Source organism: Galleria mellonella, unplaced genomic scaffold (genome assembly GCF_026898425.1).
Source record: "Galleria mellonella isolate WM207_F2 unplaced genomic scaffold, CSIRO_AGI_GalMel_v1 utg56, whole genome shotgun sequence".
Lineage (NCBI taxonomy): Eukaryota > Metazoa > Arthropoda > Insecta > Lepidoptera > Pyralidae > Galleria > Galleria mellonella.
The window spans coordinates 4,397,825-4,415,647 of NW_026442117.1; the positions used below are offsets into that span (position 1 = coordinate 4,397,825).

Consider the following 17,823-nt stretch of genomic DNA (forward strand, 5'->3'; position numbering starts at 1 on the left):
ATCAGTTCATCAAATCACTTCACAGTATCTTTAAAACGAAGACGAATTTAACATTTCCTTTATTTAAAATGTAATACAATTTTGGTAATGTATGAAAATGATATAGTCTCCAATGATTGGAAATGATGAAATGAAATATGGTAATTACCTACTAATTAGAAACTTACTTTACGAATTTCGTCTAGGTATTTGTGACTCTAACAGTATTTGAAACCTTAATCTTGTAGGTATACCAAACTCAATGTGAATATAGATTGAGTTAAAGTTAGGAGTTTGTTTCTTTTGTCTAATCAAGAAAAAAAAATATTGTTTTTAACATATTTATTTTCATTACAAACGCTATTACACATAATTTATAAACAACACTCAATAGATTTTCCATTGTATGATACAGATACATGTATTTACTGCGGGATATTAGACAAATCGTTGGTCAAAGGGCAGTAGAGAAGGTAAGAACAATTTGAATTAGGAATCTAAATCGATTTAGAGCGAAACTATAACAACTTAAAATTTTTCATTCTACTTTCTTTTTACTTTATTTGGATGGATAAAAAAAATTACAGTAAATTATTAAAAAATATTACCTACTCGAATACATGAATATTTCAAACAATATAACAATTAATACTTTTATCCTTTAATTAATAAACCTATTTATTTTGTTGTTATAGCGTTAAATATCAATTAAAAAGTGAAACAGACTTAGATTCACATTCTGTTCTAATTAGTCCAACTAAACTCTCCCTAATATTTTTTTTACCAACGATAAGTCTAACAACCTGTACATTATATTAAAAAAAAAAAACGCTGATAATTACATCATAGTAGGCGCGAGAATCGCTAATTACAAAAGTTACATTCAATGCATAAAGTATTTGTACCTAATGTCTACTGACGTAAATTTCAGTCGAATTTATTAGGTATACATACCGGCAAATAGCTTGAGCATGATATAATTATGTATTATGACTTGCGCAGTAACAATTTTAATTTCGTATAAAAAGTTCCACTGCGCAAGCAGCATTGTCTATGGTTTGCTCAAGTTGTTTGCCGTCAATTATATCGACATCGACTTAATCGACGACCAATTGTAGAAGAGAGTGGATTGTCAACAGCTTTTTAAAGATGAGATTGTTTCTACTGTAGGTACAATCAAGTTACAATTTGTGAAAAAGTATGCATCGCCCCTTTTATAGCAAATGTACCTACTTACTTAATTTAAAAGAAAGATATAAAAAATATATCACAATTGTTTTTAACCCTAACGTTACGAAATATTAATCGTCTATTTATAAAAACGTACAACCTGCTTTCCCTTACCTATTTATCTATTTTTAAATATATCATTCGTGTTTTGTCACTTTATTAAATTCTGAATTTAACTCAAAAGTGACAAAACACTATCGCCTACAATATTTACCGTTAATGGACGTTCAACGTTTTTATGAATAGGGCGATATGAATATTTCGAATAATCTAGGTTAATAATTGTAGTGGAGAGGGTAATTTAACGTCATTATAGAGTTCAATTTTGAGGTGCCATTTCTCTTAATCAATCTCTAAAAAAAATTGTAAATTGATATCAAAGCGAAATCTTTATCGTAAGGACCGGTGTGTTTTTTTAATATTATTATGGTAGTAAACAAGTCTGATGGTAAACAATTACCGTAGCCTATAGATTCCTATGTGTAATAATTTTCTAATAGATAAAAGTAAAAAAAATATAATAAATTTATTTAATGATGATTTAAAACAATAATTTTTCAAAAATTATTACATTAAAATATTAAATTAAGAAATAGGTTGAGAGAAATAGCGCCAGAGAATCGGCTCCAATAATAATTCTGGCAATTATATATGAGTAATAATATCATGTCAAATGAATAAAAATAAAATTAACATGCTTATGACTGTCATCCTAGATGTGGTACCTGCCAGTTTCATAGCGTAGATAAAAAAAAGTGTTTACCTACCAGTACGAAGACTGAAGTGCACTCTTTTGGATATCCAACATATATATGTTAAGCACCGTATGGTACTTATTTACAAAATATTTCTAAAAATAGATCTGTTAAGACAAATACGGATTATAGTATTAACACGCACATGAACCAGAAAAGCGTAACACAAGTGAAGCACGAAATGCTAAATGACTCTGACGTAGCTATAGTACTATGTATTTTATTTATTAATTATAGTCTAATTAGACCGTCAAATGTTTCTAAGATACATAAGTATAAGACAAACCAAATTTGTAAAAAATACTACAAATTGTAATCCAACGGTAGCTGACAATGACATAATACCAAAGACTGTGATACTCGTCGTATATTTAGAGTGACTAAGGTATCGACCTTCTTTACTCCAAATACAGAGTGCTTATTTATTCTGTGAAATCCATAGTATTGTTCCTGTCTAAAAGACGGTTACTGTAGGTTATGCTCTATTTTTGGGAGTCTGATAAAAGTAAAATATACAAAGCAAATTTTTTGCACTTATTTGTGATTGGAATTAAATTAAAACATTTATTGTGTATTTAAAACGGCGATCTTTATTATATTCTCTTTCATTCAAAAATTATTTATCTTACAATGTCAGAGCTGATAATAAGACTGGTAATCTGTGTCTTATAAAAACCGCCTAAAAGGTATCTATAAGTATATAATATTAGGCTGTAATTACTATGAGTAATAAAACCACAATTATAGCTACTAATAGAGCCTTCATTTAGTAGTAGTTAGATCTGTCATCACAATGTAGTTTATAGTCGACAGTTACTACTTTTCATCAAGTGTGTCGTCTCATCAGCTTAGTTTCCATTTTATGTAAGCAGTATACAAAAACTAATGTATTTTTTCAGGTGAGTTGCTTAGCTTCTATGTCAGACTCAAAGTAGTATAAAAAATTATATAAAATGGATTAATCAAGAACGTCTTTAATTAGGACATTATTAGAATTAATAAAAATATTAGTGAATTAATCGATAATTATTTGTCAAATCTATATCGTAACTCAACCATGATAATTAGTTAAACCACTGAGCAATAAACCACTAATATTGGCAAAAAATTTGAAATGATTACTTGCACAGTATTAAATTTACGCACAAAAGATATTAATACTGCGCAAGCATCATTGTACAAGTAAATAATTTACCGCGAAATTTACTTTGAAGACAGTTTGTTTGTCTATGGTGTTGCCCTACACTACGTCAATTTGCCAGAGCAGAGTAGCTTTTTGAGAACTTTCTAACATATAGGTAACATATTAGATTTTATCTATACGCTTAACGTCAAATTGACATCTGAAGGCACAGGCAAAGGAAAACAATAAAGTTTAAAAACCCAACAGTCAATTAGCTTTTATCTAATAATATCTATTTACAAGTATAAGCTTCAGTACTATATCACAGTGACTCAGTTAGTGTGACAGCGTTAGATAGTTTGTCACACTGACTCTGTCACACTTATAAAGTACTAATAATTTTACGAGAAAAATAAAAAGTATATATATTTATCAACTAAAAAGTTTGTTATATGGTTCTTAATTTTTTAGTTTATAATATTAATATCGATTATAAGATTCATATAGTTAATTAAAAAATTTCTCAATTGAATTTTAGGTATACCTGTATTACTTTATATACTATGTGTTATACAAGATAGACTATCTAGTATAATATAATATCAAAGAAGTATTCTATTCATTAGAATACATTAAATCACATAGATGTATCTACATCAAAAGCTATCTAACAAATACCTATGCAATTCAATATTATTGGGGGTAAATCTGCCTTGGGCTGTTATAGCATTAGAAGCGCAAATTACGACAGAATAAGAGAAGTTCGAAAATCAATTTAACTTTTTTTTAATAGACGTAGAAAAAAAATCAGCAATTTGTTTCTGATACCATGTTTTTAAAGATATTATAAAATTTAAAAATAGAACATATACAATTCCTATAAGTTGCATTAAATTTATTAATATATAAATTTATTAGTTTTTTTTTTTTTATTCTAAACAATCTCATCGAATCGTCAAGTAATTTTGTCGGACGAATTAAAAATAATAAACATTGAATTTATTCTGTAATATATAAATGTCATCTTTGAAATTAAAAATGTCGATGTAAACATTTACAATTTAAAAAAAAATCTAATTAATAATTTTCTAAAACATATTTTATATATTAACTAAACATTTTCATTTTAAAATGAGACCATAAATTTAAAAAAAGGTTCAAGAATTAAAATTCACTACTTATCATTATTAACTATTTGATATGACTCGTCGCCTATGTTAAACATCTTGATGAAGTATTAACTTGATCAGTTCCGCTCAAAATTATCAATCTTGACAACAGTTTATATAGTATATAACTACGAATATATTGTTTTAAACTTACATCACGGTTGTTTATAACTTTACACATTTTAATAACGAGATAATTACGGTAATTATACATTTGTGAGTTAAAGACTTTTTTTTTATGTGATCAAGGTCTTGTTATAAGCGCATGAAACCTGGCAGTTATAAAGATTAAAGTTTTCCAAATTAAATTGGTATACTAAAATCATAAACAAAATAGGCCAGTTTATAGTCACACGAATGAGGAATTGTTCGGATTGATACCTACTGCTGATTTTCACCACCGTACAAACTGAAATTGCATCCCAACCATCTGGATGAGTGGCGGTCCACCACCGTGCATTTTTCAAGGCACTTTCTTCCACGCACAACCACTCTTTGAAATCAACTTCCAGCAACAGTATTTCCGAACCGATACGATATCATAATTTTCATGAAAAGAGCATATTCTATTTTAAAAGGCCGGCAGCACATCTATACACAATAAAGCAGTGCAGATATTGGGGGTGATCATGGGCGGAGTAGTCACTTACTTAAAAAAAAAAAATATAAATCTGTAAAGTTTTTAAAAGTTTGTAATAAATCTACGGGACAATTGTAACAACATCGAAACATCGGAAGCTTATAAATATCACGGTAAATATCTCATTCTTAAAATGTGTAAAGTTACATACATATTTACCTAAGACTAAGTACTACGATGGGTTAAAGATTTTGGTCACTAATATACATAGATACTTACCTAAATATCGCAGCCTATTAGAGTGCTCGGTCTCCCTTCATCTCCCTTCTCACCTGAATTCACTACTAAAGTCCATAATCCACTATTAAAACTAAGGTTTACAATAACTGACGTCTTGGACTAATTTCGACAATAGATAAAAAATGTCGCTACTTAAATATCCATAGACAATTTAATAGTTGAATATTTATGTGTCTCGTTTCACATTGCCACACTTAGTTACAAGTAAGCATGACACTATGAAACTTTACATTATTTTTTAAAACGTGACGGGATGAAAATTGAGAATGATGATGATGATTTTGCTAAGTTATGTTCACCTTTGAGACAGTTGGATGAACTTTCATTAGATATATGACAGCTTTATACGCCAAGGTCAGTCGTAAAGAGTACACCAAGCCATGGCCCAGTAACAGTACTAACGAAACTGTACAACTACCTCCAAAAAAAGAAAAAATCAAATTCTGAAAAATTTTCAACCTCTCTTACTTAATAACCACGTGAAATTTCTAATTTGTTTCTTGGAGAAAGTTTTTAAGTTTTATGAATACTATCACTAAATTTTCTGTTTGGTATATTATACGTCTAACCCTGTATATATATACAAATAATTGTTGCAGAGACTATGACTCTATTTGTAGTAGTTACGTCATGCACCACAGATACCTCTAATTGTAAATAAGTTAATTGTTATTGTTAGTCCAAATCGGATAGACAGGGGGGAAAGGGATTGTTAGTAATAGAGACTGAGAATCCTATTGCTAGCAATATATCCAACCAGGTCGACCTCCTCGCGGTTCTCCCTGGAAACTATCATGGTTAATTCCTGATGAATTCATCATGATGGGTTAACTAGTCTGTTTTTATTCTCATCTGTAACCCTTCACTGGTGCTCCGCCAGCGTATCCCGTTAGCGCAGGCGGGGTTACCATACCATATTCACCCATCAAAAAAAAAATCGGATAGACAAAGAACGAGATCCATACAGCCTAGTCATACATATGTTCCTACTTATGACTTAATTTAAATGTGGGAAGACTACCATATTGTTTTAGAACTTATGTCGTTATTGTAAACCATAGTTGTGTCGTTACATCTCCTCCGTGAGGCCGTTGACTGTGCCGCTGGTGGTGGCTCGGGGCTCCACTGGCGTGGCGTCTAGACTGCCGTAGGTGGGACCCCGTCGCGGGAACACTCGCCAACGTCCCCGATTCCGGGTTATGCCTAAATTAGATAACTTACATTACGTTACGTATGATGGAGAGCATTTATTGAATACAAGCGAATGTGATGCCAGTTGATGTTTTAAAGCTATTGAAAAAAAAAATTGCATTCCTGATTATAATGATAAGTGCGTTTAAGCAAGGTATAGACAAAATTTTTCATTGAGACCTAATCACTTCTTACCTAGACGCGTCTTGCAAAGATAGGCCATATGGCAAATAATTCTCAAAAAATTTCATAGGTTTATTTTAATATCAAACATTTGGTTAATTTTTTTAAGAACAGTATAAAAATAAAAAATTTAAAAGAAAAAAAAATTAAAGAATACTTATTTAAAAGAAATAGTTCCTTACTTATTGTAAAGGCAACTCGTGCTTCTTGTAATAACAGAAAATAAGTGTATTTAGCTATACATTAACTTTATTTTTTTAAGAATTTAAATAAAATATTTAAAAAATATATAAAGAATAATTATAAAAAAATAATTGTTAAGGAAAATAAAAAAAAATCTCAAAACATACATAACAACGATCTTTAAAACTAAGAATCTCAGAAATAGAAATGTCTTGTACTAAATGATTATTTATTTTTAAGAATATTTGAAAATCGGCTTTTAGACCTATCTTTGCTGGTGGTTTATTGTAAAATTGTGCTTACATGCATATAAAAAAATCATGCATAATGGATTCTCTGAATAATTAAATACAATTTGATAGAAGATTATTTACACAATTTCGGTAAAACGTAGGATAACAGTCTCTTATCGCCATTTGGTTTAAACGGTACATAATAGTACATAATGTTTTATGTTAGCAATCAACCCTTTATTTTTTGAAATATTTTATTTTTTATGTTGATAAAAGTATAAAAGTATGATATTCTATTATAGACTTTGTAAAATTATCAATGCAATACTCTACTTATGTATATTATGAGAAATTAAATAAAAAAAAATGTAGTTAAGGAGTTAAGGTCATATTCAAATTTATTTTAGTGTTATAAAATTAAAAAATTTAATAATCTACAATAGATATGAAGTTTAATAAAATTTTTGTTTTTCACCTTGCCTTTTCTATAAGTAAACAGCATATTTTGTTGAGTGTATAGGGCGAAAGTGAGTTATATATATCGTATCACATTATTTAATGGACCACGTTAAATTGGAGTTAGTGATCATAAAACTGAAAAATATTTAATGAATGCTAATATACTGTAGCCTATTCAGCTAACATTTAAAAAAAAAGTTATTTTTTTATGTAGCCAAATTTAACCAATAACATTTATACTGGCCATAGATAGATACGATATTATCATTATGAGAAGATAAGACATCAATAACGCCTAGGTATGTGAGTCATATTAATTCTGATATCTAATTATTAGGGCTGACGCTAAATTTGCCAATTTTAGTATCAGAAACATAAATGACTTTTTTTTATACTACTTAGAATGGCAAACAAGCTGACGGCCCACCTGATGGAAAGTGGTAACCGTTGATGTTGATAAATATCCATTTTATCTTCAACATACTATTTGTAATTAATATTCAAGTGTTTTTATTGAATTTCAAAGTATTTTCACGGACAGAGGAAAGTAAGTAATATTAGTAGTCATTAAAGGCTGATTTATTTGGCGAAACGACTTTTATCTACGAAGTTAGACTTAGAATGTAAATTAATTTCATGAAACTGGTCTTAAAAATGAGTATACTTTAGTTAAATCTACAATCGTTTAAATGTTGACCACGCCGGTTCGATATTTTCGGAACGCCAATTTCACCTTAATGTTTACACCATAAAATTAGACAGACATGCCACTACATTCATTAAAAAAAAAAACTCTGAGTAAAAAAACTTTTTCTGAAAGATTTGTTGCTCACGGAATCATAAAGTCAGCAGTACTGTAGATTTAATGATATCAGTTGTCACCTTTTAGGCTATTGAAACCTAAGAACAAGAAATTACATAGAAGAAATGATAAAATAAAAACTGTAAATCGTATGGTTGCCTCCTGTCTTCTTATGTAAATATAATTAGTAAAAAGAGGACGAAAGAAACACAATCAGTTGCTATTTTTGTCAATTCATAGCAGACTAGTGTATAGAAAATGTTAATATGTCAATTATTTGTCAACGACAAATTTTACATTACTAGATTATATATTGGACACAGTATATGTAGAAAGTATACAAGCAGGTTGTATCTGAATTTGGTAGGGTTATACGGCCGTATAACATTTTCTATACACTAGCCTGCTATGTAGTTTTTATTTTACGAGTCTTATTCCTTCTATGTAATTCCTTGTTCTTAGATTGAAACTAGTTTAATGAAATTATTAGTATATGAACCTATTTAGTGATTTTGAAGGACAAAAAGATTTATTCCAATAATTATTTTTAATGGCAGCCTTTAAAGATCGTATAATAGTATAATAATATCTTAGGTGTTTAGGTATCTTTTATACTCATAGGTATAGATAAAGTGCTCAACCCGATAATGCGGCCCATTCTGTTGGCAGTTGCTATCAGTCTACACACTACAGCAGTGACTACTTGTGATTTGTGATTCTAATTACAAATTTAAAACTATATTTAAATCTAGTTCTATTTTTAAATTTTATGGCGTTCTTTTTTAATAAAATAAAAATAAAAAGAGGATAAATTTAATTCATTTATAAGTTGAAATTCTAAGGTATTATGCAATATTGCAAAATTTTATTTTATTAATTAGTACACTTCGTGTGAGTTTAAAAATAAAATAGTTTTATATATTGTTTTATTGTGCAGAAACACATTTTCTTTTCTGCGTGAATTGCACATTTGTCTATGGTATTCTACGGTGAAGTTTTGTATAAAATAAAGTTTCCTTACGTTCGCTTGAGATGGACTCAGAAGCTCCTTTAATAGGCAAAAAAAGGAATTTTCTTAGAATTAGTTTTATACAATAAGTACTTGTATACTTTAGCAGTTGTACATTGGACCTTTGTATTCTAATATTATGGAATTAATGAAAAAAAAAAATACATAACTATCACATTGATAAAGTTGGCTAAGATTATTGTAAAAAACCTGTTGGAAATCGATAAAAAGGATTGTTAATAATAGGAACTCTAGTCCCTATCGCTAACAATACGCCTTATTAAATCGACCTACACGTGGTTACAACTGAAAACTATGGTGGTTCATCATATTACAGCCGTTAACTCTGATCATCCTCCTCCATAAAGGGGGGTATTGCCAGTAGTTGCCACGCTTGGCAGGCGGGTTGTCAATCGCAGTTAGTTCGGTGATGTTGTAATCATCCCTCGACTATTAAGTTCTCTCAGTCGCCTCTTACAACACCCACGGGAAAGGAAGGGGTGGCCCCTTCTATGCTGGGACCAGAGGGCATGGTGGTTAATTTCTATTGTCTAGATCCTCACTTATCATTCGTCATTGATACCCCGCCAACGTAATCCCATAGCACGAGCGCTATTGCCATTCCATTTTAATTCATTTAAAAACTGCTGTATCAAGAATAGGTAATGAATATTTACCACCATGAGAGGTCATTGTAACTTTTTTTTTAATAAATTTAGAATGGCAAACAAGCTGACGGCCCATTATACTGGCGTATTTTCGTCTAATGTGGTGAATGAAATATCAAACTATAAAATACGACACGCAACGCTTTCATCAACAAGTTTATAGTTAATTTAGAAAATGAAGTATGTACTTGTTGATTTGTATTGATTGACAATACCAGGTATCATCGTATCTTCAAACCTTCAAAAGATTAGATATAGTTTATACCTATTTTGAGACACAAGTTTATGCAACACTAAAATGAGTCACTCTACTATTCTACTGATATTATGATAAATAAAAAAATAAAATAAAAATAAAACACTATGTTTCTTTATTAAAAGTGCCTATCTCATTTCGCTAATTTTGTATTAGGAAAGTTTTTTTTTAAGAGTGTGAAATATAAATGATTGTTTGAATTTTTTAATACAATTTGGAATGGTAAACAAGTTAACGGACCACTTGATTAAAAGTGGCAACCGTTGACCAGTATCATGGACGTCACAGAAAATACTGTTATGTCCATGGTATATTGTCATTCCTGAGGACTAAGATGTCTCTGCGCCCCATTGACGTATTTAAGATTATTTTCTATGCTGAGAAAGGGGGGGAGCACTTAAAAATGCGCAACTATACTCTTAAACATTTCTGGAGTAGACACGGACCACTCCCCCCCTACCCCTTTAACACGCCTAGTATAAACTTGAATTGACTGACAGCCTTTAAAATGAAGCAGTCGTGCAAGCACAGTAACAGAGACACGAGTGTGATAAATGAGGATGTTTGTTATCTAATTATATTTGAAATGCTAAACAGATCTGAATGAAAGTCGATGACTAGTATATATATATATATATATATATATATGTATAGACTAGTAGATATATAATTACCAATGTAGTAACTAACATGTAATTTAAAAATAGATCTTAGATTAACATATGTATATGTATGTATCTATGTAACATAATATAGGATTAATATAATCCTATGTTATAGGATATTTTCTATCCTAATTCAGTAGAAAGAACCACGAGAGACGATTACTTATGTAATAAATAATTAAAAATTATATTTATATTGTTTAATGCACAGTAAAATTCTATGTACATATGGCGGACTTAACACCGGACGGTGTACTCTACTAGTCAACTACTGGGCAAACCGAGAAATAAGTAGGCGATGTATTATTGAATAGAGGAAAAAATAAATGTTTTACCTCTATTTTTTTTCTGTGCTATATCTACCGTGACTCATTAATACCAAAATATAACTTATTAATTCTTATGATATAATAAAATTGATAACGAATGCTGGTAGCTTGCAAGTAGTATTTATGGCTAAATCAATGTGACAATCCTGTTAGTTAATGTTATGTAAGATGTATGGATATTTGTTCTAATTCAGTACCAATAACGTATCCTTTATATTCGACAAACTTATATATAGGTAAATTATGAGTAATTTAATTAGATATTAACTAATGAGTAAATATTGTAAGTAAGATTTACGCAGTAAACTAAAGTTAGGCAAGCTGCACGATAGTTAAATGGTTGGCTGGTATTTAAACTGGAATTTTCGTCACATCTTGACAGTCAACAGAGATTGTACAAGTAACACTATATACCAGGGGTGACCGACTTGACTAAACCAAGATCTACTGTTTACTGAAGAAACCCTCTGCGATGTACCAATTACATACTTCTTGAAATCTCAAATGACACAACATAGTTCAGTACACAATTATGTAGTGTTGTAGTATTTCTTATTTTATTAAGAGGGAAGACATAAAACTGAAATTAATTCTTAGTAATTACTTATTTATATTAGTGTGAGTATTGCGTCTGAGCATCTTTCGCTAGATTAGCAAATTATATTATTTGCCTTGCCACGATAGACTGGACTAATAGTCGCGATCGACCGATTGGTCACACCATGGTATATACCATACCATTCATTATACTAATATTACAAACATAAAAGTTTGTAAAAAATATTTGGATATTTATTGCTCAGTGATGTCCAAACTTAATGGATTCAAATAAAATCTGGTACACAGACTGTAATGTTTTTAAATACTCATAATAACCACAACTAGTGCACATGTAAGCCTCAGTTTGTAAAATTGTTAACGTCAAATTACTGTTCCGATTGGCTGAAAATTGGCAAAAAAAAAACAGCGGAGCTCATAGATGGTTTTTGGTGGTTCAGTCGCTAATGTCGACTAGTATTTTGATACTTTGGTCCAATATTTGGCAAATATACTAAAATTACCATAACTTTCATAGTACTCGACTAAGTCTGTAATTCATTATTGCATAATTTAATTTAAATGATGTTAGTAGTGCAAAGACCTTTTTTTTATGGATAGTATTATATTATCAGTGTCTATGGTATACATATTACGTAGGTAGTATTATTCTGTAGAACAGGAAAAAGATAAGTTATTGGAACTGGCTCTATCGAAAAAAATGAGTAATGTTTCGAATTAAGAAGACTGATGGTGAATTAACACATTCAAGTAATAAACATGCTATAATTCATTGCTGGCAACACATATCTACATGCGCATGTGCACTAAACTAAAAATAAAACAAATAAAATAAAAAATAACATTATTTATTTCTAAAATATTTGATTGATACTCGTTTTGGTACATTAACATTATTAAGCCATTACCTTTGGACAGAAGTTACACCCTCTAAATTAAGTACTAATTTAAGTAAGAGATTCGTTTTCGGATTGTGATTAAGACATTTGTCTATGGTATGTGTATTAAATATATTTCACAGAATTTCATTATATTATTTTTAATAGGAACATAGAGGGTCACCTACTAAACTCTGAGAAATCACAAAAAAACAATACAGAAAACAAAATTACAAAAAATATCGCATACAAATAAAAAAAAAAAAAACAGCTATTATAAATAAATTAGATTTGTTCTTATTTCGTTGCGGTTACAGGCGTTACCTGTAAGAACAGATGCTCCTTGTATTTGAGGGGTCCATTTGGAAACAAACAATAGATATGGAGCAACACCTTCACCGTATCAACTAGGTGCCACATTCACCAGGATTAGTGATATCCAAAGTTCTATTGTACCCATTCAGTTAGTCAATACTTAAGAGAGAGAGAAGATAGGAAAAAAATAATACAAAGTGCATAGCTTTACATTACACTAATATTTGTGATCTCGTGGCATCGACTGCATACATAATATTAATACTTTTTTTACGACAAATGGCGGGAAAATATAAATAGTGCTATAGTGTGTTATAAACGAGGTTTTATGCAGGATATTATAAGTTTTACTATAATTGTCAATAAAATCGAATTCCTTTACCCCGTTCATTCTAGTCAACAAAATATACATTTAATAGTTATTAAGAAGTAACAGAGGTGTCAAATTACAATTACCGTCACCAGATGGTTAAAACTTAGTTAATTAAACATGAATATTTTATAAATCTAAGTGTACAAATATTAAAAACTCGACTGTTATAGACTTTGCAAACAAATAAAGGTACGGCTAAAATAATGCTGACGTCGGATTTAGGTTAACAAGCAACAAGGTATTATTTCCATTGCCATCCTTTTTGGCGATTACTCCTTCATTTATATGAATATTGGCTCAAATAATTTTAAATTAAATTTATTTACCGCCATATGAAATGCCTAAATAGTAGTTATAAAGAAAATCTTTAGAATAGACAGATAATCTACATCCTTTTTTTCATGCGCAATAAAGAATAAATTTACAAATATGTTTTTTTATATAAAACTGTATTTACACCTCAAATAGTGAATTATCTATAGTGCATTCTAAAATTAAAAAGATTTTTTAAATTTTAATTTATTGAAATAAAACTGTACACAGCATTTAGGATTATGACACCTCTGTAGCAACTATTTACAAGCAAAATACATTTTAATGTAAAAGTAACATAGAGGACAAATTAGATTACAACGTCAAGTGTTGTAAGTGCTACTCTTTCCAGGCGATAGCATAACATATTATATACCAAATTCAAATATTGTCAACTTCATGTACCATCTAAAATTAATAGTATAAAAAAAAATAATACACTTTCAATATTATGCCCGCTCCATACTACAACACATTTTGCTCAATGTATAATGTATACAGGTCGATAACACGACGTGACACACTAATTAATCGTAACATTAACTAAAATATAGTTAAATATTCGCCTACTATACTAACATTCACACGATATAAATATTTTGATAAATTATTATTGTATAAAACAAATCACAGCGATCGATCACTGTAAAGCAAATTTTGCCAAAATATAGGTGGTTAGGTTAGGGTCGGTCTAATTTAGCAGGATTAAAATAAATACTCTAATAATGCACTATCAATACAATGACATAAATTAAAATCAATAAATTAAGAAATATTCGTTGTCACGCCATAAAAAAAAAAACAAATGTTTTAAGTACTTACAAATAAAAAAAAATAAGTACTACCACAACAATGTGCATAAAACACAACGGCTGTGACACACATACGCAAATAATAAAATATAGTTAAAATAAATTTAAAATTCGAAGTGTAATAGGAATGATCGTTAATTATAAAACATCTAGACATCGTTACATGCAGATTATAAAATATTCGTATCTCCGTACGGAGCAAGATGTCCCACAAACCAACCTTACTGGTAAAATATTAGATACCTCATCCGATAAACTTTCAACATGTGACTAAAAATACATTTTTTCAATACATAGTTATTAAAAAAATCAGATGTTAATTTATATTAATTTGTATTTAGCACTGGACGTATTGTAGCGTCACATATTGCAAGTTGTTAATACAATAAATGCCATATAATAAGGGGAAGAGAACAGTATTCCCACACAGCCATTTCGATGTCCAGTAAAATAACATCACACAATCTTTTTTTATCTGATATTGACATAAAATTTATATAATTTTCCTAAAAAATAAACGAATGATCAACATAAGATTTACTGGCAACATTCTTGTAACATTAGGGTGCATATACACCGAGACATTGGAGTGTAACAGTTAAGAAACGAACATTACATCTGATATGTTAAGATGTAATATCGCTGTGCGGGAACATATTCATGTAATGTAACTTATTCCTTACATTACCGAACATACTCTTGATCAACTGCCAATTTTTGCGTAATATATTTTGACACTTTATGTAAATATTGGATTGAAACAATAACTAGTGTGATGTTTATTTACTTTAAATTATAACAATTACTCAATTACTCTAAATCGTTTAGAAATAAGCGATCTAACGCAAATGAGCTGTATGTTCTCGATTGACGGTGAGTTTAAATTTTATATGGCGTTAGTATAAGACGAACGAGAACAAAATGAATATTAAATATTAATTTATAAATGAAGTGTATATATTCATTATGATATAATTAGGAATTTAAGCTTTAATACAAAATTATAAAATATATTCTCGTTCGTTGCCCGCACGCGGTGCGAACGTACGCGTACGTTGGAAGTAGAAACACATTTTTTCCATTAATAAAAAAAAAAAAACACTGCAATATAGAAATTAATTTTCTTAATTTCAAAGACTATATATAAAAAAAAAAATACAATAAAAATGTGACCTCTTCTCGCGTACTCAACAAGAGAAATCGCGTGTAACGTAACAGTTCCGCAACGAATATTACACCAGTCAGAACATATTCGTGTAATGTAACAAACTTGTTCCATTACACCACTGCGATCGGTGCGCACCTTTCTATGTTGCAGTGTAACATGTTTCTACTTACGCTACGGTCTGTACATAAACATATCTGTGGCCGGTGCCGTGTCTTACTCTCGTTAGAGACGTCTCCGCAACGGTCATCTCCTTGCCGCGCAGCATGTGATTCGCCAACTTCTGTTTGTTCACCGGGGAACCTGAAAATGAACGAGTCGCCTGCCTGACGGATCAGCCGTTTCACTGTGCTTTAACCTAGACTACATGAGCGAAGATTATTAACAAATTATTAATATTTCTATCAAAAATCTTGATTATTATGTCAAATACTTCTGCAAAAATTAATATTAAATATATTTTAAAATCAATAGACACTTACTTCCGCGCATGTAATCTCAGATTAAAAAATATGCAAAATATATGGAATAAGAGGAAATGACCATAAATTTTATATGTATATTAATGTCATTTAATAAAAAAGAGTGCATATCATGATATTTATTACATGCCATTCAACAATTCAATACGCAATGAGTATATTGTATCAGCAATATGAATAGACATGTGCAAAATAATAATAATAACAACACTTTATAGAATGTTGTTTCTATATTAACAAAAAACCATGATTCGACCATGTTCTCCTTACCTCGGTTAGTACGCACAGAAACTATGATAATGTGTTAGTGAAATAAAATTTTTAACTGAAAACAAAACAATAAAACGAAAATAAAATAAGTAATAAGGAATTAAAGCCGGACGCAATGTTTTTTATAAAAGCACGCACGTATTTCGAAGTCACTGCTTAATCACCGATATTTAGACTCAATTATTTAGAAAAAAATATTTGGCCAAATTGAACTATATTATTATTTAACAGCCAACAATTTAGCTTATAGTTTTTAGCACACATTATAAGGCTTTTTAGTTCAATTTCATAATGGTGTACTATATGAAACATCACTGATAATTATCACAGTTATGATTTTTTATCAAAAACGTCCAAAGTCTTGCCACATCTATGAGTATCTCCTTTTTATATTTCTGATAAATGAAAAAAAGAAATCGTAATAGGATATCATCACCTTTTTGTAGACACAACCGTCAACAGTATTAGAAAATACCACGCAAAAGTATATTTAGCATTACTAATTATTGACTTAATATACTCCCTTCTTACTAAACATTTATAAAATCGTTAAATATCGAACGAAACGTAATAAGTATAAAATAATGTTTTGCTTTGAAAAATAGCGTAGAAAAAGGTCCAATATACAAGCGTTGGGATAAGAATAAATAAATAGGGTATTCGCATGCGGAACAAACGTAAGGTTAACAATATTAATCAAATTTTTATGATTCCCGTACCCTTTACCTAAAACAATCATTATATTTACAGATTTATTTCAAAACATATACGACAAAGCAACGTAAAAACAATATCGTATTGTTAAAGTTGTACAATTGAAAATTGACTGTAGAATAGACCAAAATATCCTATTCGAAGATTTATTCCACAAAATCTATAATTCAACTCGATTGTAATAGAACTAGGCATGGGTAATATTGGTACCGCTCCAATATCTATATTATTTTTGACATTAAATATTGAATAACATTTGCCATAATATAACTTTTATCATATTCGTTGTTGGGCCATTATATAGATATTGTAACTACAATATATAAATATTGCTGTATATTACCCACTCCTAGATAGAACTAGAACTAAGGGTGTGTATCCACTAAGCGCATTTGTACGATGTAACATGTAACAGCTGAGAAACGAATATTACATGAATAAACAGAATACGTAACATTAAAATTTGTAATGCGGGGACATGAATAAAAATATTTTTAGTTCAAGTAAACTTTTAAAGGCATTTTTGAATAGTCATTTTTTATGATTCTATATTACACGTGTATGTAATGTAACATATTTGTTACATTACATACATAACGATAGAGTCAATAAATATCTAAAGATATAAACAGTATTTTATATTAGACATATTTAATAAACGATCTTGACATGCCATTTCAACTAAATAAAAGTGAATAAAATTAACAGTGCGAATGAAATATATAAATATAATAAATAAATAAATGCATATAGGGAATTTAATAAAATCTTGCACTCATATCTAACCGTACAGTTGATTAGACATTGTTGAAACATGATGAAATATATTT

The 17,823-nt window shown here is 29.6% G+C and overlaps 1 protein-coding gene across 5 annotated transcripts in view; it reads right to left on the minus strand.

The window, feature by feature from the left end:
• Positions 1–306: 306 nt before the first annotated feature.
• The window catches only part of LOC113516166 (NPC intracellular cholesterol transporter 1), an 82,962-nt gene continuing 65,445 nt past the window's right edge, over positions 307–17,823 (minus strand). For 2 of the 5 annotated variants that reach the window (XM_052899118.1, XM_052899122.1), the window contains one exon: positions 12,505–15,830. In XM_052899118.1, coding sequence (XP_052755078.1) covers positions 15,697–15,830 — 134 coding nt within the window. In that variant the 3' untranslated portion in view covers positions 12,505–15,696. Of the gene's footprint in view, positions 6,340–12,504; positions 15,831–17,823 lie in introns of those variants that run through there. The other 3 variants (XM_052899121.1, XM_052899120.1, XM_052899119.1) reach the window with 3 other exon arrangements.